The sequence below is a fragment of the Henckelia pumila genome, chromosome 4, assembly GCF_033568475.1.
Source record: "Henckelia pumila isolate YLH828 chromosome 4, ASM3356847v2, whole genome shotgun sequence".
In the NCBI taxonomy this organism is placed as follows: domain Eukaryota; kingdom Viridiplantae; phylum Streptophyta; class Magnoliopsida; order Lamiales; family Gesneriaceae; genus Henckelia; species Henckelia pumila.
This window is the reverse complement of record NC_133123.1, coordinates 31,821,277-31,845,535: the sequence shown is the minus strand read 5'-3', so window position 1 is coordinate 31,845,535 and position 24,259 is coordinate 31,821,277. Positions and strand designations below refer to the sequence as shown.

At 35.3% G+C, this 24,259-nt stretch overlaps 3 protein-coding genes across 4 annotated transcripts; 2 read left to right on the top strand and 1 right to left on the bottom strand.

Moving 5' to 3' along the window:
• Window positions 1-1,117: 1,117 nt before the first annotated feature.
• LOC140867307 (glucan endo-1,3-beta-glucosidase 12) lies at window positions 1,118-3,025 on the top strand. Its single transcript, XM_073272382.1, has 3 exons — window positions 1,118-1,520; window positions 1,610-2,737; window positions 2,903-3,025. Exons 1-3 carry the CDS (start codon window positions 1,469-1,471, stop codon window positions 2,932-2,934), a joined length of 1,212 nt encoding a protein of 403 aa, XP_073128483.1. The 5' UTR covers window positions 1,118-1,468; the 3' UTR covers window positions 2,935-3,025.
• A 153-nt stretch (window positions 3,026-3,178) lies between these two features.
• LOC140863064 (uncharacterized) lies at window positions 3,179-6,708 on the bottom strand. Of its 2 annotated transcripts, none has more exons than XM_073266198.1 (7): window positions 6,595-6,708; window positions 6,458-6,507; window positions 4,684-4,878; window positions 4,488-4,581; window positions 4,104-4,169; window positions 3,590-3,689; window positions 3,179-3,453 (listed from the first exon to the last, which is right to left on the bottom strand). In XM_073266198.1, exons 3-6 carry the CDS (start codon window positions 4,713-4,715, stop codon window positions 3,606-3,608), a joined length of 276 nt encoding a protein of 91 aa, XP_073122299.1. In that variant the 5' UTR covers window positions 4,716-4,878; window positions 6,458-6,507; window positions 6,595-6,708; the 3' UTR covers window positions 3,179-3,453; window positions 3,590-3,605. The 2 variants fall into 2 exon arrangements, with proteins under 2 accessions (XP_073122299.1, XP_073122300.1); XM_073266199.1 differs by having other exon boundaries at window positions 4,509-4,581; window positions 6,595-6,686.
• Window positions 6,709-10,854: 4,146 nt separating this feature from the next.
• On the top strand, window positions 10,855-15,274 carry LOC140863063 (phototropic-responsive NPH3 family protein NPY4-like). Its single transcript, XM_073266197.1, has 5 exons — window positions 10,855-11,547; window positions 12,078-12,597; window positions 12,843-12,912; window positions 13,016-14,191; window positions 14,440-15,274. The coding sequence occupies exons 2-5, from the start codon at window positions 12,536-12,538 to the stop codon at window positions 14,956-14,958; spliced, it is 1,827 nt and encodes a 608-aa protein (XP_073122298.1). The 5' UTR covers window positions 10,855-11,547; window positions 12,078-12,535; the 3' UTR covers window positions 14,959-15,274.
• Window positions 15,275-24,259: the final 8,985 nt, after the last annotated feature.

The window sequence follows — 24,259 nt, the reverse complement described above, 5'->3', positions numbered from 1 at the left end:
AAAAATAAAAGAAGTGCAGTTTAAAATGGAGAACTTATTCGAATATATTAAATTTAAGTAAATTTTCAAACACATTATGTATTAAACATTTTGAATAGTTATGAGGATGATTTCAAATATATTTATGATTCGAATATCATTTGAAATTCATGCTTAAAAACCAAATCCATGACCTGGTCCTATAGCAATTAGCATGTATGGGAAAGAAAAGTGGATTTCTTATTGTGAACATTAAGACGACATCGTATTGAAAAACCTCAACAGAAAATCGCGTGAAATTGGAAAGAGGTTCGTACGAGATAAAACAGCTGGAGTCAAAAGATCATTAATTGGTGATTGGTCCCACAAAATGTACAGTGTCCTTTCATGCTCTGACACTTCTCCTGCTTTTATTTATTTTTTCCAAGATTCTGTCCAGAAAAAAGTTCGCAAAAACTGTCATCGAGTACAACATATATCACCAATTTTTATTTGTCAAAAACTTATATGAGACGATTTCAAGGATCATTTTTATGAGATGAATTTTTTATATGGGTTATTAATTAAAAAATATTATAATTTATGCCAAAAGTATTACTTATTATTATAAATATGGGTAAGATTGATCCGTCTCACAAATAAAACCGTCTCACAGGAGTATTACTCTTTTTATTTTTATTTTTATTTTTCAAACATATAAAAATTAGCTTCTTAAAAAAAAACATATTAAATTTAAAACAAACAATCGTTAAGAAAATAAAATTTATCAATAAATTTCATATTTTATCCTTATTTTATTCGTTTAAAAACTGATCGCCCGTCTTTCAAGATTTAGTCATAGATATATATTTGTAAAAAAAAAAAATACTAAATAGTAAATATGAAAAGAGATTATATATTTGAAACATTTGAAAAAACATAGTTGAGACGAAATATGAACACTAATATATTTTTATTAACTAAGAATTAAGTTTGTTTTGAACTTTCTTCTTCGGATTATTCTTTTGATATGTCAAGAAAAAACAAACAAGTACATATGTTTAAGACAAATATAGTATGATTTATCTTTTATCACATGACTCTTTACAAGACATAACAAGCATAAGATTAGCCAGATCCTTTTCTTACATGTGTTTTATTTGTAATGAATGTCAAATCAATGAACAGAAAATACTTTTAACAAAATCAGAAAAAGAAAAAGTTCGGATTCGCTATGCTGGGGAACTTAGTACAAGCCCAGACATACGAACAATGCTGTTTTAATAATCACGTCTTTAATGCCTTGCTTTGCACTTCATTAACATTCCCTTTTCCTTTTTCCAGCTTTCTGAATAACAGCACTGAAAAAAAATTAAAAATAAGCACAATTGGTCTTTTCTAGCTCTGTAAAAATGACAGAATATGAGACTCAGTGATCCACAGAGAGGATTTCAGCCTTTGTCTATATTTGCCCCCTCAATCTATTTTCATTCACTTCTAGTGTTGAAGAATGGCTATGGCTTGGTTGCTTTCTCTTTTCTCCCTCACCTTGTATCTAACTGGTAATAATGTTAACCAAAAGACTTCATCTTTATATACATTGCTCTTGCATTTTCGTTTTTTAAAATATTTCCTCTTTTCTGATGTGCAGCAACTAGTCAAGAATCAGTGGAGTTCTTGGCTGTCCATGATTCAACTCCACAAAATCTTGAAGTTTCATCTGCAAATGGGGTTCCCATGGCTGTTCAAATGGATAATGAGCACCTCAAGAATGTGTCAAAAAGTGTTTTAATGGCCGAATCTTGGGTTAGGGCTCATGTTCTTGCACATTACCCAGCCATTAATGTGAGCACTGTTGTAATTGGTAACACCATTTTATGCAACAAAGATCAAGAAGACAAGTTGATTTTTATCTTACCATCAATCAAGAACATCCACTATTCACTCACTAGGTGGGGTTTGCAGAATGAGATCAAGGTGTCTGCTTCTTTCTCCTCCAATTGTTTGGACTCGAACTTTGAAAAATACAGAGTTGATTTGGCCCAAGATTACATCAAACCTCTACTTGAACTCTTGCAAGAAATAGGTTCACCTTATGTTGTGAATCTCCCTCCACATTTGGTTGATTTGTCACATGAAACCTTGAATACACTAAAATCCCACTCAAAATCCGTTCAAAGTCTAGGGGTTCTTCAATTCAGAAACACTCGAATAATTCTCAGTAGCCCAAGAAAAGAGAGACCATCCACCAGAAAGCTATCATTCATGGATTTATACAGCGGGATAGTTCCATTTCCACCGAGGCCTACTCCTATATCCCCTTTAAGAAGTCCTCTTCCTCCATTAGTTGGAACATTTTCACCTCCACCAAATTCTCTTCCATTTGGCCCTTCACAGCCTACTAACCCAACACCCCATCCATTATTACCCCATTTGGCACCAATGGCTAACCCAACTAGCCCTCCATTTGGGCTTCCCCATTTACCTCCATGCAACCCATCCGGCCCTGTAGGTGCACCAGTGGCAGGAGTCCATCACGGACTGTGGTGTGTGGCAAAGCCTAATGTGCCAGCCGGCACGCTGCAAGAGGCTCTAGACTATGCATGTGGAGAAGGTGGTGCTGATTGTGAAGCCATTAAGCCACAGGGGGCATGCTTTTTCCCTGATACTGTTGTGGCTCATGCTTCTTATGCTTTCAACAATTACTGGCAGAAGACCAAGAAGCATGGTGGCACTTGTAGCTTTGGAGGCATTGCTATGCTCATTAATACTGACCCCAGTAAGAATATATATCTTTTGCTTCTTAATTTATGAATTTTACGGAATACCTGAAATATTTTATATTTTGGAAACTTGAGCCTTAAGCCTTAAGGTATGACCTTAAGGCTTACATGCCTATGATTTCCAGATTCTCGTTGTAACAACATTAAGTTTGTTATCGCAGGTTACGGCCACTGTGGATTCATTCTTACTTAGTTTCATCAATTGAAGAGGTTATTGTCATTTTGAGTTAGGTTTGTTTTTGCTCTTTTGTAAAGAGGAACCAAAGCTTTTAACTCAGGCAAAGAGAGTTTGAAAAATGACCTTGGTCAATCAAATTTTTTGATTTATTACCTTCTTTCAAATAAAATTTGCAAAATGACCTTCAAATACAAAAGAAATGCAAAAACAAAATAAAGAAAAAAAATTAAGAAGGTTAAATTTCCAAATCATGGTCAAACAGAGGTTATTTAGTTAAATAAATCCAAAAAAAAAATACACATCTAAATCAACTGTCCATAACTTTAAATGGCCTTGTACAATGTGAAAAGAGTGTTGTTGAAATATAAAATTTGTCCTGCCAAAATTTAAACGAGGGTCATTTACTAAATCGTCCCCCTTCTTTTATAACAGTCTACGGGATCGTGAATTCTCTTTGTGCTGGTCCGCGTGCCCACTAAATTCTTTTTTTCCTTCGATACCTTTGGGATTGCCACCAAGGAGAACAGTTGTGAACTAAAATTTCAGAAGTAAAAGCAAGACCAATTAAAAGAAAGTTAATATCTTAGCACAAGACCAAGATTTATACTCAACGGATTAAATAAATTACCGAGGAACAAGCAACTATCTGAGAGAACTATGACAGTCTTACCATACAGAACGATATTTCATGACTCTTCTTCATCAGTCCCGTTATCAACAACTCCTTCGCCAGTCTTCTTGTTGCTTGCTACGTTAGTATTATCGTTCTTCTGTAAAAAATAATAGCAGTAGGTCAATCAAATTCCATTCTTAACTTCTCAAAGTAATGCTAATTCAACTGGACAATAAATCTCTTTGATCAGTTGGGGGAATAAAACAAAGCACCACTTCGCCTACTGAATCATTTTGATGATTGGTACATGACAAGAACGCACCAAATGAAATTGAAACGACACAAAATACGCTCTAAGTTAACGTTGGCATTTAAATCACAAATCACTGAATGCATAAAAGAAGAACAATTTAAGCCTCATTCACTAAACCAGAGCTTCTGAAAGTTCCCACCATGAATGAACCAGTAAAATCATTGTTTGTCAACTTCAAAATCAGAAGAAAAAACTCCACAACATAGCTTCAATAAAAAGATGCTAACACCTAGGAATGAGGATGAGAGTGAGACGCACCTTCTCAATTAACCCTTGAGCAGCCATGTACTCGTAATACTTGCGCATCAGCATTTCTTCCTCTACCTACAATTTCCACAACAATTCAGAGCCTCCACATTTAAGTTAAAATGCGATACACCCCATTTCATACTATTAGATGAAGCAGCAAAGTGAAGCCTCTAGCAATAGATGACATCCAAACACTCGTAGTAATTTTCTTGAAATCAATTGTAACATTCCAAATCTACTCTACCTTGTGTATAAAGTATAAACTATGGATACGGATGAAATCGAGAAAATATAGCAGACATCAAAAACAATTATCCGGATAAACAAAACAAAAAACCTTACGAGACCCGATTTATGTTAAAATTTAGACAAGATTAAAGGAAAATCCAATACCAAACAGATCAAAACAAAAACCTGGAGCCTATGCAATTCATGGGACATCGACCTGTATGCGTCCATTAGAAGCTCATTCTGCTTCTCCAAGTGCCTGCATACAATCATTTAGATAAAACTAGAATTGGGTTTCCCAGAAAATAAATTCCATTATGCATATGCAGAAATCAAAGATCAACTAAAACTCAAGACTTACTTAAACATATCTCCCGAGTACTTAGGATCCATGCTGGTCAAGTGCCGAAGGAAAAATAACAATATACTCAGGCAAAAAATCACAACTTATTAAAATTTCAGCATTCACCAACACCGGAAGTCGATCAAAAAGATGAAATACTTCCACTCCAGAATTCGAACCCCTCAATTTCTACGCAAAGGGTGAACAAAATTCCTGAAAGATACAAGATATATACAACAGGGTGAGATTGGGTTTTGGTTTGGATGGTAATGGATTGGGTCTACTAATTTCGATTCAGAACCATTAAAAAAGCCCATTTAGTTTTAGAACAAAATAACCCGAGACTTTATTTTATGGAGGCCCAACCATTGTCGAGCACAAATGTGGTCGTAGTAATAATAAATAATTAATGAATCGTTACCGTAAAAAAAAAAAAATAATTAATGAATCGTCATCTACGTTTCGCCCAATAAACTTGTTGGTTTTCTTTATATATACTAGTGTTCGCATGCACGCATTGTATGATTATACAGTCCGTTTTATTTTTACGAAAAATCAAAAATAAAAGGAGAGATTAATTTTAAAAAGTGTTTTTTTTGTGATGAATAAATTAATTTTATAAAAGTGGTGTTTTCCTAAATTAGTAGTTATCATTGGAAAAAAAATAAATAGTATTTTGGTAATTATATATATATTAAAGGGTGAAAATAAAGGGATTGATCATACCAATATACCAACCCCTCAACTTTAATAAAATAAAAAAGATATATAGAGTTTTGATATGCTTTCACCAATCATGCCCATTTCCAATAGCTGAATGTCACCTCAATGGTGAGCACCAATGACGGAGCAAGAATTCTAAATCCACCCGGGCTAGAATTTTTTTTAACAAAAAACAAAATAATACATATACACAACAATTAAACTCTTGAGTAAAAGACACATGTTCATCGTAATATCAAAAAACTCCTCATAAACAAGATCTTCAATATTTTTTGTCTGAAACTCATACTATTTGAAAACCTTTGGCAAAAATCTCTATCGTCCCGCAAGAAATGAAGTTTAAATAAAATGAATATCTCTAAAATCAATCATTATATGTTGATGAATAAATTAACATTTCATAAATAAAAGATATAAAAATGATCTAAATCGACATACAACGGTGCTATTGAAGCTGTGATTTACGATTATTTGATTATAGAATCTGAGTCTATGCTTAAAGCAAATTCTCTTCCAATGTAGATGATCATAGAATCTGTCAAAAAGTCCTCTCCCATTCTATTACGAAGAATTGTCTTTAACATGCTTCATAGCTGAAAATAATACAAGTTCTGCAGTTGCCGTAGAAACAGGCAAAATTAAAATTGGACGAATCAACTTGTCAATCAAATTGTAGTGTTGCGACTTTTTTGTTCAAGACCTCTCGCATAATGAATGATTGTCAATTATCGGCTTAAACAAATATAAAATATTGTTTCCATTTGAAAATTCATTATTACTGTTTTTTATGTGGGAAAAAAAACTGATTTGATTTTGATCCAAAAAACATGAACATAATAAGAACTGAAATCATCATTGTATACACACATACACACCTTCGTGTATCAAACAAAAAAAAATTAAAAAATCAGAACCATCGTGAATCAAACAAAAAAATCACAATTCATCAATATTGTATACACATGTACTTATGTACATAATCGTGAATCTAATTTATTAAATCAACCCATCACTCAAGATTCAAAAATCAGAACCCTTAAAAAAAACTAAAATCAGCAATTTAACATACCAGAGAATAAAAGTCGGAAAGCAGGAACCCAGACACAAACGATCCTAAATCTGCAAATAAACATAAAATCGATCAATATTAAAGCAAAAATCGGAAAAAAGAGAGCATAGGGAATGTATTAAGGACTGCATACTTACGAGAGATCTTAGCGACAAACTAAAAGAGACGAATGGAAAATCGAAAAGCTCTGAAAGACTGATGAAAGTTTCCTCGGCGAGTTCCTTTTCTTACGAGTCCAGAAGTCTGTCCAGTGCACAGCCCGCTCTTGGCCTATAAAAGTTGGGCTTTTTAATTTTCTTTAGTGGGCTACCCGGGTTGAAATAAGTGTTGCCCAAATTAGTATATAAATTTTTGTTAAAAATATTTGTAGCCCGGGTGGCCAAACACGTGCCTCCGCCCTTGATCAGGGCACAGAGTTGGGCAACAAACATAACAAAATTGTATAGATTTTATCAACCCCACCAATTCGAACATTTTATTAACTCTTTAGGTCAATTGTGATACATTATAGTGGCTTATTTTATGCTTACATATGATAGTTTGTATGAGTGCCTCACAAGATTGATCCTATCTATATTTACAACGTAAAATAATAATTTTTACATAAAAATTCGAATCCAATAAAAAAACTATCTCACGGATGGCCTGTATGAGACCATCATCTTTTTTCTTTCTTTTTTTTTAATGATTTTTTCTTCACACGGCTTCGAAATCGAAAACTATTGAATCGGTCGATCGGGTGAGTTTTCTCGTATTTTAACGAGTAGCCCACATCTTGTTTGGAGAATCCGATGGCTGTTGTTTTGCCACGAAAGAAGACATTTTTCAAGATTTTACAATCTTATCATGTGCCGAGTGTGTGCTTTCATTCATATGGAGTTTATGTGATTTTTTTTTGGAGATATTATTCCAAACTTTGGAGATGATGATTCTTCTTGAAAGCAATGGATCAATCTCTAGCATTTTCCCGACTCTAGAAGATCAGAAAGGTTTTATTGCTTTTGAGGATGCAAACTTCTTTTTCTATGGCTTTATTTTATTGTTATCTATGCTTTACTATATCCATTTTTTTCCCCTTACAATCAAGTAGGATTATCATATAAAAAAAATCTAATATGAAATGATTACATGGGTTAATTTTGTTAGACGTTTATCTTACTCGACTCAACCATAAAAAATATTACTTTTTATATTAAAAATATTATTTTCATTACATATATAAACCGTATTGACTCGTCTCACAAAAAACTTTATATATCTATAACGTGTGATTCAACTGAGTGGCTCACTTATCTTCTTTATCAAGATACATTTATGTCATTGTATCATAAGAAATGTTAACTAATATTATATTTCTAGTCTTGAATTCTAGAGATTAATTTCAGTTTCCCCCCTTTACTCACTTACAAAGTCCCTCATTATTTACTCACTATAATCTATTCAAACTTTATATACAACACAAAAATTCCCGAATATTATTTTTTCAAATATAATATTATTATGAATTTTAAAGAATAAAAATTATCCAAACCCTAGACATTGAAATTAATTGACGTCTCTCTCGTGAAATTGACAATCTACCAATTAGTTGATATGAGAACTCATTTTCAATTAATTTTTTTAAATAATAATACAAACAATTTAGATATAATCAAGTTAACTTAATTTAAAAAACATGTAATTATTTTATCATGCTTGCTCCAAATTTAGTTAGTGAAGTCCCACTACAAAAAGATTGAATCCCAATTATAAAAGTTTACAAACGATCAACTATATTATAAAATCGATTTAAAATAAATTCCTTTGAAAATGAAATTGAATTCCAACCCCAGTACCTGCCATATAAAAAGAAAGAAAGGAAAAAAATAAAATAAAAGAAAAGAAAAGGAATCCCGACAAATTCTCGTGACAGAATCTTTTCACAAGATGTGTCGAAATTTGTAGTTATCAGAAAATTTTAATTATCATAAATTTTTCGAGCATCAATTTATAAGAAGGAATCGTTATGATACAATTACAAACAATTGAAAAAATTAATATTCTTTTCAAACTATGGTTCATTTTCACGGCATAATTCTACGCCAATATTTCGTTAATGTCACGTTTGGACGAAATGAGTTGATTCATAAGAATAATTTTATTCTTCAGATTATTTGAAAAAGTTGATTAGAAATGACATTTATTCTTTGACATATTTCAGAATCATCTCAATTATCATTATGTTTAACTAAATATAAAAAAACCCATCAAATATAAATTCATTCAAAAATATTAAAATGGATCTAAAACCAGTCAAATGCTTTGAAATTATGGAGTTATTTCACACAAATAGTAACTGTATAAAACACAAGATGTATGTAAACTTAGATTAACTTACAAATTTAAAAACCATTTATTAATATACTTTTTGATTTTAAAAAAATTCAAATAAATATACTTTTTGATTTTATTTATTAATAAATAATTTTTTATTAAAAAAATGGGGAAAGTTTTAAAATAAATTACACAGATCATGTGTTGTGTCAAAACGAGGAGAATATGGTCGCACACAAATTAATAAAAAAGTAATATTTATGGAATTTTGATGACATCGGGAGGAGGGGATTTGGGGCAAAGCATGTGATGTGTAGAACGAATAAAAATGAGTCTCAGATTTGGGAAAAGGAATGTGGTCACAATTTGTCCACTAGGTGTGACATGGGAGATGTTCACCATTTTTTTTAATATATAAAAAAGTAATTATTTGATTGGACCAGTCAAATAATTAATTGATTGACCAAATTAAACTTTTAGAAAAGAAAAACTACGAGATATCGACCCTTTTTCTTTCGTCTCTCGAGATAAATTCATATGTGAACATAGTCGATTAATATTTATGGTCGACGTTTGGAGCCAAATCGATCACGATTTTCTCTCTTGACCGAATTAAACTTTATACTATATTTAATGGATGTCTAGTTTTCATTAATGAATTATTTGAACCCCTGTCACAAGTCTCTGATTCAATATATGAATGTATTTCAAGAAACTTGTATGTCGTGATTGATTAATTATGAAATTGTTTGGGTTCACGTGGAATGAATTTATAATCCCCCTAATCAAATTCATACAAAAAAATCAAATATAAAAACCTAGTATGTCAAGTTATACAATCTGAAACACCTTGTAACATAACCACAAAACTCTTACGAAATGATTTTACAAGTTATATAACCCGAAATACCTAGTGACATAATCACAAAAACTCTTATGAGACGGTTTCACATGATCGTGTCACAAGAGATCCACTCCTACATAATTCAGTTTTTAATTATATATTTTAAGAAATATTAGATTAAATAAATTATGTGTTTAGTAAAAAAAAAGGAAAAAAAATCTAAATATCATCCATGAAAAATATAAAATAGTCCAAAATTATATTTATTGAGGATTGACGTAGACTGACTACAAAATCAGCCCTTTCTTACTTATCCTGACCTTCACATCGTAACCTAGTATTCTTTTGTTGATGAATTTGATGTAAAAATTTAGCGTAAAATACAGATAGAGTTGAATGCCATTAATATCAAAGTAGTTGAGAAAGTTGGATTGGTCCATTTTTCTGCCAAAATGTTTGTAAGAGTAAATGTTTTTGTATCTTTAGGATTTGTTTTTTTAACATGTTTTTTAAATAAAAATTTGTTTTTGATAAAGCAGAATAAAACTGTGTTTCCATTTTTATGTATAAAATCCAAGATTCTAAAAAACGTGAAACGTGTCGAAACGTGAGAGTCAAACTTCAAGCTTTTTAAGCTTAAGCGCGATTACTGCGAGCTTAAGCGTTTGCTTAAGCGTAAAAAATCGTTTTTAATTTAAACTATAATGTTAGTCATCTCAAACAAATCAAGTATAATGCATTGATTCTTTGTGAGATTCTAATTCAATTTATTTCATCATTCATTTCATATATCGTGTCATCGACATAAATTAAATTAATTGGTCTAATTTAAAACATTAGCCGTAAAATTTCTCAATATGTACTACATTCACATCATCGCTACATTTAATCATATAATATTATACATTTCTAACATTGCTAACAATCACTCAGTAGTAAAAACGCTAATTTATGATTTATTTTCGTCATATTAATCAATTTTGTTTTTTAGAAAAATCATATTTAAGCGTATTTAATGACACTTTACATGGTCAACCTATGTTTGACTGTTTTTTTACCGTTTTTGGCCGAAGCGAAGCTTAATCAATGATTAGAAGAGTAAAACTTAAGATTTATAAGATTTTATCAATGTTCTAAAAAGCTTAATCAAGCAACATTGATAAAATCTTATAAATCTTAAGTTTTACACTTCTAATCATGAATCTTGAACTCTACTTAGAGAGTAAATGTAAAAAACACTTGCTTTTCAAGAAAAGCATGATAAAAGGGAGCAATTGTGTCAGCTTGGCGTGCCTATCTCTGTATACCTTTGTTTTTATTTCATTCTTAATTCCGTTGATTGTAAAAAAGATTGAGATTTGAGGGGTCCCCTTTGTCTACAAGCGAAAAAGAAGGCACCCACTTTACAGTTGCAGCTGAAATACGGAAAAAAAAGAAAATTTTTATACCAAAGAGACAGCTAATTTTTGTTATAATTTAGTAGTGTGCAGCGCCTTTTGGCAAATGATAGTATTTACATTTTCTTAAGAAGTATTTTGTGTTCTGATATACGGTATAGAGATACAGAAGAAACAGAGTAGGGAGTGGAAAGGGGTATGGTGGTGGTGGGGACGGCGGTGCTGATTCTGAAGAGATAGATGAGAGGGTGGGAACATTCTGAGCTTGGTTTTTGCGATAACCTAGTGTTGCGGTGGTGGCTGCCAAAGATTAGGGACAACTCATCTTTTTGGTGGCTCGGTTTTTTCTGTTTTTTGGTCTCTGATTCCTTTCTGATTTAGTGGTCGTGGGGTTTGTTTTCTTGTTTTTGTTCTTCAAAAATCATTGGGCACTTGGTTCTCCCCATTGAGTTATTGATCTTTGAATCGTGAAGGGCTTCCGTTGATTTGAAAGATTGGTTTGATTCCCATGGGAGTTTAGCTTCTTTTGATATTTGGTGAGTTTTAAAGAACGTACAAATGTTGGTTTTTTCTTCTTCCTTTTTCCCCTCTTGTTCTCTTGTGATGGCAAATGCTACCTTTTTTGTGTTAGAATGTTTATTGATTCTGGGATTTGTTTGGAAATGCTATTTGATAGTAAACTTGTGATTTTTATGTTCTTTTTTTGAGTAAATATGTTACCTTTCGGATTTTGAACTGTTTCTGCATTTGGGGTGCTGCACTGAATTTGTGATTTAGCCAAAGAAAGGGTGAATATGTGAGCAAGAATTGGTTCTTGATTTGGTCTTTTACTGTTCGCCACTAGTTTTGTTTATTCTTTGCTATTGTACCTTTTTATCTTCTGGGGTATAGGCGTTGATGCTTGGTTCTCAACACTCCCATTTCAGAGAACAATTATGCTGATTCTAGCGTGGCTTGTTCATATTTTTACATATGGTTCAAGTACCATACAAAACTAATGATGCTTCTTGTCTGTGATTTTGATGGTGCTCTTTCACTCATTCCAAGATTATGTCGGATTTGACAGGTTTCTCCAACTTCATTGGTTGAACAAAATTTGTCGAGGAAGGTGGATTCTTGTGCATGATTTCTGGAAAGGGAACCTCAGATTTTATGCTATCCTTAAAATAAAGTTTGTAGTTTGAGGGATACATATAGTAACAGCATTAGGGGAGTGTCTCTGTGGTTTCAAAAGTATATTTAGCTCCCTCTCGTTGTTTTGTTGCCGTTTCAAGGGATCAAATTCTCTCATTAAGCTGTTTTATACTTCCATTACTACGTTTTCGGTTTCACTATCCATTTCCTTCAATTCTATTTTTGTTCTCTTGGATAGTAGAAAGGTGGTGTCGCTTAGGTGTTGTGCCCGAAGCCTTTTCCATCCCATCTTCTGTTTATACGTTTTTTGAATCATCAATTTCTGTGATTTATCGAAAAGAAACCTAGTTAGGAGTTGAGATCTTGTTGAGAGAGTAATTACCTGCCAAAATGAAATTTATGAAGCTTGGATCGAAGCCCGACCAGTTTAAGACGGATGGGGATAATGTCAGGTTAGCTATTTCTGCTGTCAAATCCTTTGTTATTATTATTTTTCTTTTGGTGAAATTTTTTGGATTAAGTATATGTTAGAGCCATCAAATTACATCTCTAAGGAGTCTAGAATATGATAATGCTACAGTACTGTCACTTGAAAAGCTCGTATAACCATGTCTGTTTCCTTAGCGAATTTCAACTTGTAACAATGGGTTTATAAAGTTTATAATAAAGATGACATTTGAAACTCCGTGTATTCCAGATATGTAGCGACAGAGTTGGCAACTGACCTGGTCATCAGCGTGGGGGATACTAAATTCTATCTCCACAAGGTAAAAGTCCATTTATCCCAAACTTAAAAGTATCCTAAAAATACAAATTTTCACATCTTGAAAACTTTAGTTATTTGCTACTGACTCCACTACCTATTTCTAGTTTCCCCTTCTCTCGAAAAGTTTACGCCTTCAGAGGCTCGTTTATGGTGGAAGTGATGAACATGACAATGAAATTAACATCCATGATATTCCTGGTGGACCTGGTGCATTTGAAATCTGTGCGAAGTTCTGTTATGGCATGGCAGTGACGCTCAATGCATATAATGTGGTCGCAGCACGATGTGCTGCTGAGTATCTTGAAATGTATGAAACCATTGAGAAAGGAAATATCATTTACAAGATCGACGTGTTTCTTACTTCTACCATTTTTCGTAGCTGGAAAGACTCGATAATTGTGCTTCAGACGGTGAAATCTTTTCTTCCTTGGTCCGAGGAACTGAAGATCATTAGCCACTGCTTAGATGCAATTGCAATCAAAGCTTCTATCCACCCTTCAAAAGTCGACTGGTCGTACACTTATAACCGTAAAAAGATTTTATCTGAGAATGGAAATGAGACACAGTGGAATGGTGTGAAAAAACAACCAACGGTTCCGAATGATTGGTGGGTAGAAGACCTCTGTGAACTTCAAATCGATTTGTATAAGCGAGTTATAACTACAATAAGAGCAAATGGAAGAATTACTGCAGACATTATTGGAGAATCATTAAAATCATATGCTTTAAGAAGACTTCCAAGTTTTAGCAAAGGCACCGCTCAAGGGGGTGATCTCGAAAAGTACAAATACTTGATTGAAACCATTATATCATTGCTGCCAGCCGAAAAAAGTTGTGTCCCCTGTAGCTTTTTGCTTAAGTTATTGGAAGCATCTATTATTTTGGAATGCGGAGAGATGGTAAGAAGGGAGCTCATGCAAAGAATTGGACAGAAACTCGATGAGGCAACCGTCGGTGATATTCTGTGGCAATCTACAACTGGTGAAACGACTTTGTACAGCATAGATTTAGTACTCGAGATGGTTGAACAGTTTGTGATGCAAGAACATAGTGCGCAGAATCATTCAGCCGAAGATCATGAATTCCGGGTGGTGTGTGTAGGATTTACTTCGGATGCTTCCAAGATTAAGGTGGCCAAGTTGGTTGATGGATACCTGGCTGAAGCGGCTAAAGATCCATCTTTGCCTCTATCCAAATTCGTGGAGCTAGCAGAAATGGTGTCTAGCTTTCCAAGATCATCCCATGAAGGAATATATCGCGCTATTGACATGTACCTCAAGGTTTATTATGTAATCCTTTTTAATCTTTTTTCCTTTTTTCGTCTGATTTGATTATTTGTCCTACTTGATGGCAAATTATAATTCGTCTATCATAGCCGACCGGTTTTCACCAGTCAATGCTAGCTTGGGAGGTTGTTATTTTATCCTTGATCACCGTTTTATCCTCTTCATTACATTCAACCATCTCATAAATTCCTGCTACCAATTTAACTTTGATGTCCAATACTAAATATCATCTCCTTTCACAGGAGCGCTCGGGCTTGACCAAGAGCGAGAAAAAGAGGATTTGCTCCTTAATGGATTGCAGCAAGCTATCAGCCGATGCCTGTGCTCATGCGGTGCAAAACGAAAGGCTACCTTTACGAGTTGTCATGCAGGTACTTTTCTTTGAGCAAGCCAAGGCATCTGGCGCTGGTGGTGGCTCTTCTAGAGCTTTACTCCCTGGTACATCCTATGGCAGCTCGAGTTCCACAACAACCAACACCTCCGACGACTGGGATGGCAACCAGACATCTGAGGAACTGAAGACCTTAAAAGGGGAGCTCGAATCTTTGAGCATAAAAAGCAAGGGAGGTGGTGAAACTGATGCCAAGGCGAACACAGAAAAAGTAGCCGATAAAAAAGCAAAGAAGGTTTTCGCGAGACTCTGGTCGAACAAAGATAGAAAAGGCGAAAACAGCAGCTCGGATACATCTGAGAGCCCCTGTTCTACCAGCATCGAAGAAACAAGATCCACGCCTTCAACAACGAAGATGCAATCCTCTTGAAACGTTTATATTCGTCTTTAGATATTAGAACCAAATCCATTAATTGGAGAATTAGAAGATGAGGATTTAGATGCTCTACTAAAAATTTTGGAGCTTTAGAAGCCGACGGATGTGTCTGTAAGAGGGCATATATGTTTTGGATGTAGTGAAGTTTGATATTCGTCTGCCCCTGAATGGAACCGTAGGCTTCATTGTGTTCAGAGTGATGTTAATTTTCGTTTGTTAGGTCTCTTCTTACGCAGAGAGTCTATTTTCTTCAGCCGTTGTAGCGCAAAATTCTTGGAAGAAATTATTTACTACCATGTGTACAAGGAAACTGTTTTGTGTGTTGCCTTGAGCAGGGAACTGCCTTTAAAGCAGCAGCAAATAGAGAATATTGGCCAACTCATCATATTTTTAATCAACGGAGATATTATTTGAGATGACAATGAGTCGGTCAGATACATAACTGATCCGAAACCATCGTATTTTATTTGGAACGGGTTGGCTAAGTACTTTTTTTTATGTAACTTGAAACATCATCCAAAACTTATTTGCAAGTTAAATATGTTGGAACACGTTTTCGGATCCGTAGATATGATACCCAAGGCAGCGGAAGTTTAAAATTTTTATTTTCTGATCTGAAACGATTCCAGATCGTGGGTATCAAATCCATACGATTAAAACAAATAAGTAAAATAAAATAACAATTAAATTTTACCTCTCAAGTCTCAACTTGAGGTTATGGACTCCAACAGATTACTCTGTTCTTCTTGTATATCCCAGGAACTGATGACTCGATCAACACCTGAATCAGGTCCACGAACAGAAATCTAAACCCTCTGATAGGCTGCACTAAAAAGTCTATCAGAAGTTTTTACGATGAGAATTAACAGATTTGATCTGTTAAACCAGACTGCAATTTCGAAAATTGCAGACTGGAATTTTCGAACACAGAGGAGGAAGGGGGCGGCCGAAAACCCTAGGGAGAGAGCTCTCTAGGTTTCGAAAATTATGAGCTGTTCATCCTAATTTCTATACTGCAATAACTTATTTATTACATTGACTGCTAACAGCTTAGGGCCCATTAATCGTAAGTTCAAGTCTGACAAGCAAAACCCGCATGTTCAGAAATTAATATAAAATTCATCGTGACTTAATTTGACAAACCAATTTTACCAATATGTACAGAAACCTTTTATGTACATTTTAAAGTCAAGATAAATTTTCTGAATCCGAATTCAGTGGTTTCCAAAAATGTCATCCTTATGTCATTTTAGGAAATCTCGCTCCCTCTACTCATTAATAAGAAGTCCTACTTCTCATTCGCTAAATTTAACTCATTAAATTTAATTATCTCAACGGGGATTAGAAATCTATTACTTGTGTAACCCTCAATGGTTCAGGGATACAGCTAGCCGTGGGCCCACAACTCCTTTGTGACTCGTAACAACAATTTCCGACTTGCCCATCGAATCATGGTAAGAGCGCCTAGCAACATCGCCCCAGGATTCCCTAGGTATCACTGATAGTGTCTGCAAGAACCAGTGGGTTTTGTTAGCGTACAGTACGGTCCCTTCATTCATATATCCCGATCGAATCAACAACCATTGGTATATCGAGAGTCGTTCGAGATTCGATAACTATGCAATACTTCTTGAAGATCAAATAGTGACATCGCATGTGCAACTAGGAAACCAAGTAACCTAAAGCACATCATGTACTCTGGCCAGAGATTTGTCACACTAATATCTCCTCAGATCGCATAGGATATCCATACTCGCAAGCGTGTGGTGAATCCTTGACAACAAAGCATTGACTCCTATATGTGTTGTAACTGTACCCAATCTCGACACCTGATGACCCTCATAGAGTCGGTAAACGAGTCAAAGTACATTACTAGCATATAGAGTCTTCATGATGTTTCAAGTAGTAAGGACTAATGATGTACAACCAAAACCACGGACTTTTTTCCACTCAATTAGTGAAAACCACTTGGAAAGTCCGAATAGGATAGTTCGATCATTCATCCAATGAATATCCATTTGCATGCTTCAAACATCTCTATGTTCCATACCAATGAAACGTGGTACTCGGCATCGCAAATGCTAGTCTCAATCTTGAGCGATCCTTATCCTTATTCCGGACGGCTCAATTGACTAGGAACTGGTTTAGAATATACAGTGATTACAAGATGTGTTTCATGATAGTCATCCATATCCACTATCACATCTTGCATGCACTTTAGTATATTCAAGGTCTTTATCTAAACATCGTATAACACGTCACAACAAAATAATATGATAAAAGATAAAGTAAATGCCAATATAAAGTGTAAATTATATTAAACAAATATTGTTTACAAATAGAGTCATAAAGGCCCTTAGTCACAAGTTGGCTAACAGGGCACCCACTCTTTCAATCTCCCACTTGCCCTAAAGCCAACTAGTCATACTACGTAGTCCCATTGCTTCGCGATGTTTGTCAAATAATGGTCCTGGCAAGGGCTTAGTAAGTGGATCAGCGATATTGTCTGCAGAGGCCACTCTCTCGATAGCAATGTCTCCTCTTTCCACGATCTCCCGGATGATGTGGTATTTTCTCAGTATGTGTTTGGATATTTGATGAGACCTTGGTTCCTTTGCCTGAGCAACGGCACCAGTGTTGTCACAGTACATCGGGACTGGACCAACATCTTCAGGAATGACCCCCAACTCTTGGACGAAATTCCTCATCCAAACGGCCTCTTTTGCAGCAGCTGATGCTGCAATGTACTCTGCCTCAGTGGTGGAATCCGCTGTGGTGTCCTGCTTAGAACTCTTCCAAGAGACAGCACCGCCATTGAGCATGAATACAAACCCAGAGGTTGATTTCGAGTCATCCACGTCGCTTTGGAAGCTAGAGTCGGTATACCCTTCCAATTTCAATTCTCTTCCCCAATAAACCAAGAATATATTCTTAGTCCTTCTCAAGTACTTAAGAATATCCTTCACAGCTTTCCAATGCATTTGACCGGAGTTGGCCTGATATCTGCTCGTGACACTCAGAGCAAATGCTACATCCGGTCTGGTAGATATCATCCCATACATGATACTACCTATAGCTGACGCATATGGTTTGTGTGTCATTTTCTCAATCTCTTCGTCAGTCTTGGGAGACATTGACTTGGATAGAGAAACTCCATAACACATAGGTAGATGTCTTCTTTTGGACTCATCCATAGAGAATCTCTTCAATATGATGTCGATGTAGGTCGCTTGAGTGAGTTCTATCATTCTCTTAGACCTATCTCTATAGATCTGTATTCCTTGAATATAGTATGCCTCACCCAAGTCCTTCATAAAAAATCTACCTGATAACTATATCTTTGTTGACTGCAACATCCCTACATCATTCCCAATGAGTAGGATGTCGTCAACATAAAGCACTAAGAATGTCACAGCATCCTTAACTACTTTCTTGTACACGCACGGTTCCTTCGGGTTCTTGATGAAACCAAAGTCTTTTATTGTTTCATCAAATTTCTGGTTCCAACTTCTTGACGCCTGTTTGAGACCATAAATTGATCTCTGAGGCTTGCATACCTTATGCTTGCTTTCCATGGATGTGAATCCCTCGGACTACATCATATAGATCTCTTCCTTAATGTTTCCATTAAGGAACACAGTCTTCACATCCATTTGTCATATCTCATAGTCATACCATGCTGCTATGACAATTAAGATTGTTATGGACTTGAACATTGCGACTGGTGAAAAGGTTTCATCATAGTCAACACCTTGTCTTTGTGTATAACCTTTTGCGACCAATCGTGCCTTGTAGGTCAGCACCTTACCATCAGGCCCAAGTTTTCTCTTGTAGATCCATTTATACCCTATAGGAACAATTTCATCGGGAGGATCTACTAAAGACCAAACTTGGTTTGCATGCATGGAGTCTATTTCAGACTGCATGGATTCAAGCCATAAATTCGAATCGGCATCCGAAATTTCTTCCTTGAAGTTTCTTGGATCACATCCAATGATGGGTTCACTTTGATCCCCTTCAAGTAGGAGATTAAGTCGAACATGAGGTCTAGAAGCCCATTAGGATTTCCTAAGAAGTGGCGTGTTATTTATTGGTTCCTGAGATTTGGGATCGTTATTTTGTATCTCGGGTTCTTTTCGGACTTCTTCGAGTTCCATCATATTGCCTTTTCTTTCAAGTAAAAACTCCTTCTCAGGAAGGTGGCATTCCTAGAAACAAATACTTTTGTTTCAGTAGGATGATAGAAGTAATATCCGATCGAATTCTTCGGATACCCTACAAAATAACACAAGGTGGATCGACTATCCAACTTATCTCCCACTGTTTGCTTTATGTAAGCATGACATCCCCAAATCCCTAAGTACGAATACTTAGGAGTTTTGCCAGTCCATAATTCTTATGGAGTTTTATTCACTGCTTTAGTGTGGACATTGTTCAACAACAATACCGCCGTTTCAAGTGCATAGCCCCACAACGAAGGTAGGAGCTCAGTAAAGCTCATCATAGATCGAACCATGTCCAACAGAGTTCGATTACGACGCTCTGCTACACCATTAAGCTGAGGTGTAGCAGGAGAAGTCCACTTAGAAAGAATTCCATTTTCTTTCAGATAGTCTAAAAATTCGGTGCTCAAGTATTCACCGCCTCGATCAGATCGAAGTGCTTTAATACTTTTACCTAGCTAGTTTTCTACTTCAGTCTTGAATTCTTTGAACTTTTCAAATGATTCAGACTTATATTTCATTAAATATAAATACTCATACCTTGAATAATCATCAGTAAAGGTAATAAAGTAGGTGTGGCCATATTTAGTACCAATACTAAATGGTCCACAAACATCTGTATGGATCAAATCCAATAGATTTTGACTACGCTCAGGCTTTCCCTTAAAAGGTGTTTTAGTTATTTTTCCTTTCAGGCAAGACTCACAAGTAGGTAGAGAGTTAATATCTGACATATCAAACATGCCCTCTCCCACTAGCTTGTTCATCCTCCGTGAGAAAATATGGCCTAGCCTAGCATGCCAAAGGTTTTCCGGGTTTTGACTATCGTTTTTTCTTTTTATTGTTGTTACCGGTTTAGCAACATAATTAACTGGAGCGTCTTTTAATTTCAAGTTATATAGATCGTTTTCAAGTTGTTCATATCCAATCAAACATTCATTCTTGTAAATATTGCAAATCTCATTCACAAAATTGCAAGAAAAACCATCTCTATCAAGCATAGAAACAGAAATAATGTTTTTTTTACCAAATTTGGCACAAATAAAACATCTCTCAGAAATAACTTAAAATTGTTCTGCAAAATTAAATAAACATCTCCCACAGCTTTGTCCTCAACTCTGGAACCATTTTCGAGCCTCAACTGGGTCTCACCCATCCTCAGCCTACGACTTCTTGACATCACCTGCAAATCATTGCAAATGTGAGATCCACATCCGGTATCCAATACCCAAGAAGTAGTATTAAGTGAAACATTTATTTCAATATAAAACATACCCTTTGCAGTTCGCAACTGCTCGAGATATTCTTTGCAGTTACGCTTCCAGTGACCGGGTTTCTTGCAGTGATGGAAAACATCTTCAGACTTGTCCATGTTAGAAGCTTTGGTCTTGTGCTTCTTCTTGGGCCCAGTTTTCTTAGGTGGAGCAGAATATTTCTTACCCTTTGCACTTGGCCCCTTCTTCGTAGAAGAAGAGGAGCCCACCAAGAGAACCGGTTTATCCTTCTTGAATGTAGCCTCATAAGTGACAAGCATATTGACCATCTCTTCAAGGGTGACCTCTATCTTGTTCATATTAAAGTTCACCACAAAACCGTCAAACGATGAAGGAAGAGAAAGAAGCAGTAAGTCCGCACACAGTTCGTGCTCCAATGTCAACTCTAGGGTCACCAATTTTTCAATGAGCCAAATCATGTGTACCCCATGCTCACGGACCGAATTCCCATCTTGCATGCGGCATGACATTAGCTCTTTGACAGTGGCGTACCGCTCAGATCTCGACTAAGCTCCAAAAAGTTCCTTGAGGGTCTTGTGAATGTCAGCAACATTCACTGCATCCTCTATTCGCCTCTGAAGTTTATCAGACATCGAAGTCTGCATGTAGCATTTGTCCTTGATATCATGGTCCCACCATTTATCAAGTTTGGCCAATTCTTCCGAACTCACATCAGCTGGGGCTTTCTTTGGAGGAGACTTTTCTAACACGTAGAAAATCTTTTTCGAGCATAGGACAATCTTCAACTTGCGGAACCATTCCGTATAGTTTGCGCCAGTCAGTTTGTGTTGTTCGAGAATAGAAAACAGTGGATTATGCAAATTCATTATAACGATATACTGAAAAGAAACAGACAATAATCAGTGATTGTCTAATTAATTTACTAAGACATAAAATAAGGCGAGTATAATTTTATGAATTACTCTCCCACTATTTTTACGATTTCACCACCCTCTAGTAAAAAAGAGAAAACCATTTTCTTTAGTAGGAACATGGAGCCCAATTTACAAATTATAGTTCCGAATAAAATCAGCCAATTATAATTTTAAAAAGGTAGAGTTCAATTGCTGCTAAAGCAACCTCCATGTTTTTACCTCATATCCAATAAAAGGCCCAATAATATGACGCCGTTTAAAGTGATATGTCAAGTTGACCCATCAATATTAAGTTGTGATGGACGGTCGCCATGTGAACCCCAATAATATGAGGTGATTCCATGAGAATTCCACCCAACTTACAACAATTGTCTACTCAATGCACAGTTTTCCGGTAAACGGGCCTTCCCAATAATATGAGATGGACCACGTTCGCGGGTAGCATCTATCATGCATTGATAGTTGATGGAAGGTAGGAAAATAAATATAAACTATATTTAATTTCCCTTTTATTAAACTTGATATTAATTTTAAATCATATTTAAAATGAGGGATTTTAATTTTAAAATTTGTCTCATCATTAAAAAAATTTGTATGCTTGCAGGATTCATGCAATTTAGTCTAAACATGCATACAATAATAATATCAAATATTAAATAAAGGAGGATCGATGCCTAGATCTAATCGACCCATGGTTGCCAATCACGAGTCTAAGTCCAATCCTAGGTGATATGCAAGTATGCAATGCAATCCTATTATATTGAGCTTTCAATTTATATTTCTTCGGTCTTTATGTCTGCTGGGCCCATCATTGTCTTCAAATATTTATCTCCCATTAAGTCTAATAAATTTCAATGACAAGTAGGGGATACATATTTAAGGGTGGGAACGGGCCATAAATCAGGCTCACTTTTATTACAAATGACAAATCAAATTGGGTCATAATACAAGCCCATTAATAAAACTCAACAACAATAATAAAAACCAAATGTAAACTAACTAGCATACACCTAAAAAAATTGGTAATGCAATCGATCATCCTTTTATCCAATTATTTAATTCAATTAAATGATTGGATAACATGCAATTCAAAATGACAATAAATATAAATAGATAAAATCATATTTTATACATAAAATCCCATTATATATATAAAATCATATTTTATCTAGTATATCCATAAAATCATATTTTATACATAAAATCTAATTTTATATATAAAATCATATTTTATAATCAATTGTACCAAAATTATTAATTTTAATAAAATTTAATTTATTGGATTAAATTTATAAATTTCCAAAAATTCAAAATTTATCCAACAATTAATTTTCTTAAAATTTTGGGTTCAAACAATTTTGACTCATTGCCTCGTGGACTAATCGAAACAATTTTCGATCGGGCCAAAAACTGGGCCCAACAACTATTAGCGGGCCGAAATTCAAAATTTCAAAAAAAATAAAATTTTAATTTTTCTGGGCTGCCCGGGACGATGCTGGGCAGCCCCCGACTATCGGGGGCCCAGCCTCGGCGGCCCAGCAGCGCGCTGGGCTGCTGGGCCGCTGCTCGCGACCCAGCTGCGCGCAAGGCAGTGGGTAGCACCAAAAAAAAAAAAAAAATTTCTTCATTTTGTTTTTTGAAAAATCGAGGATTTGTACAATCGATAAATTTTAATCGTTAGATCCGAGAGCAACCTGGCTCTGATACCACTGTTGGAACACGTTCTCAGATCCGTAGATATGATACCCAAGGCAGCGAAAGTTTAAAATTTTTATTTTCTGATCTGGAACGATTTCAGATCGTGGGTATCAAATCCTTAAAATTAAAAAAAATAAGTAAAATAAAATAACAATTAAATTTTACCTCTCAAGTCTCAACTTGAGGTTATGGACTCCAACAGATTACTCTGCTCTTCTTGTATATCCCAGGAATCAGATTTGATCTGTTAAACCAGACTGCAATTTGGAAAATTGCAGACTGGAATTTTCGAACACAGAGGAGGAAGGGGGCGACCGATAACCCTAGGGAGAGAGCTCTCTAGGTTTCGAAAGTTATGAGCTGTTCATCCTAATTTCTGTACTGCAATAACTTATTTATAACATGGGCTGCTAACAGCTTAGGGCCCATTAGTCATAAGTTCAAGCCTGACAAGCAAAGCCCGCATGTTCAGAAATTAATATAAAATTCATCGTGACTTAATTTGACAAACCAATTTTACCAATATGTACAGAAACCTTTTCTGTACATTTTAAAATCAAGATAAATTTTCTGAATCCGAATTCAGTGGTTTCCAAAAATATCATTCCTATGTCATTTTAGGAAATTTCACTCCCTCTACTCATTAATAAGAAGTCCTACTTCTCATTCGCTAAATTTAACTCATTAAATTTAATTATCTCAATGGGGATTAGAAATCTATTACTTGTGTAACCCTCAATGGTTCAGGGATACAGCTAGCCGTGGGCCCACAACTCCTTTGTGACTCGGAACAACAATTTCCAACTTGCCCATCGAATCATGGTAAGAGCGCCTAGCAACATCGCCCCATGATTTCCTAGGTATCACTGATATTGCCTGCAAGAACCAGTGGGTTTTGGTTAGCGTACAGTATGGTCCTTTCATCCATATATCCCAATCGAATCAACAACCATTGGTATATCGAGAGTCGTTCGAGATTCGATAACTATGCAATACTTCTTGAAGATCAAATAGTGATATCGCATGTGCAACTAGGAAAGCAAGTAACCTAAAGCACATCATGTACTCTGGCCAGAGATTTGTCACACTAATATCTCCTTAGATCGCATAGGATATCCACATTCGCAAGCGTGTGGTGAATCCTTGACAACAAAGAATTGACTCCTATATGTGTTGTAACTGTACCCAATCTCGACACCTGATGATCCTCATAGAGTCGGTAAAC

Excerpts from the sequence above, each read along its gene's own strand:
- LOC140863063 (XM_073266197.1), top strand. The coding sequence starts at position 12,536 with ATGAAATTTATGAAGCTTGGATCGAAGCCCGACCAGTTTAAGACGGAT. Across the intron at positions 12,598-12,842 it reads ACGGATGGGGATAATGTCAG|ATATGTAGCGACAGAGTTGG; the intron begins GTTAGCTATTTC and ends CGTGTATTCCAG. Across the intron at positions 12,913-13,015 it reads CTAAATTCTATCTCCACAAG|TTTCCCCTTCTCTCGAAAAG; the intron begins GTAAAAGTCCAT and ends ACCTATTTCTAG.
- LOC140867307 (XM_073272382.1), top strand. The coding sequence starts at position 1,469 with ATGGCTATGGCTTGGTTGCTTTCTCTTTTCTCCCTCACCTTGTATCTA. Across the intron at positions 1,521-1,609 it reads CCTCACCTTGTATCTAACTG|CAACTAGTCAAGAATCAGTG; the intron begins GTAATAATGTTA and ends TCTGATGTGCAG. Across the intron at positions 2,738-2,902 it reads GCTCATTAATACTGACCCCA|GTTACGGCCACTGTGGATTC; the intron begins GTAAGAATATAT and ends TTGTTATCGCAG.
- LOC140863064 (XM_073266198.1), bottom strand. The coding sequence starts at position 4,715 with ATGGATCCTAAGTACTCGGGAGATATGTTTAA. Across the intron at positions 4,582-4,683 it reads TACTCGGGAGATATGTTTAA|GCACTTGGAGAAGCAGAATG; the intron begins GTAAGTCTTGAG and ends GATTGTATGCAG. Across the intron at positions 4,170-4,487 it reads TTTTTGTTTTGATCTGTTTG|GTAGAGGAAGAAATGCTGAT; the intron begins GTATTGGATTTT and ends TGGAAATTGTAG.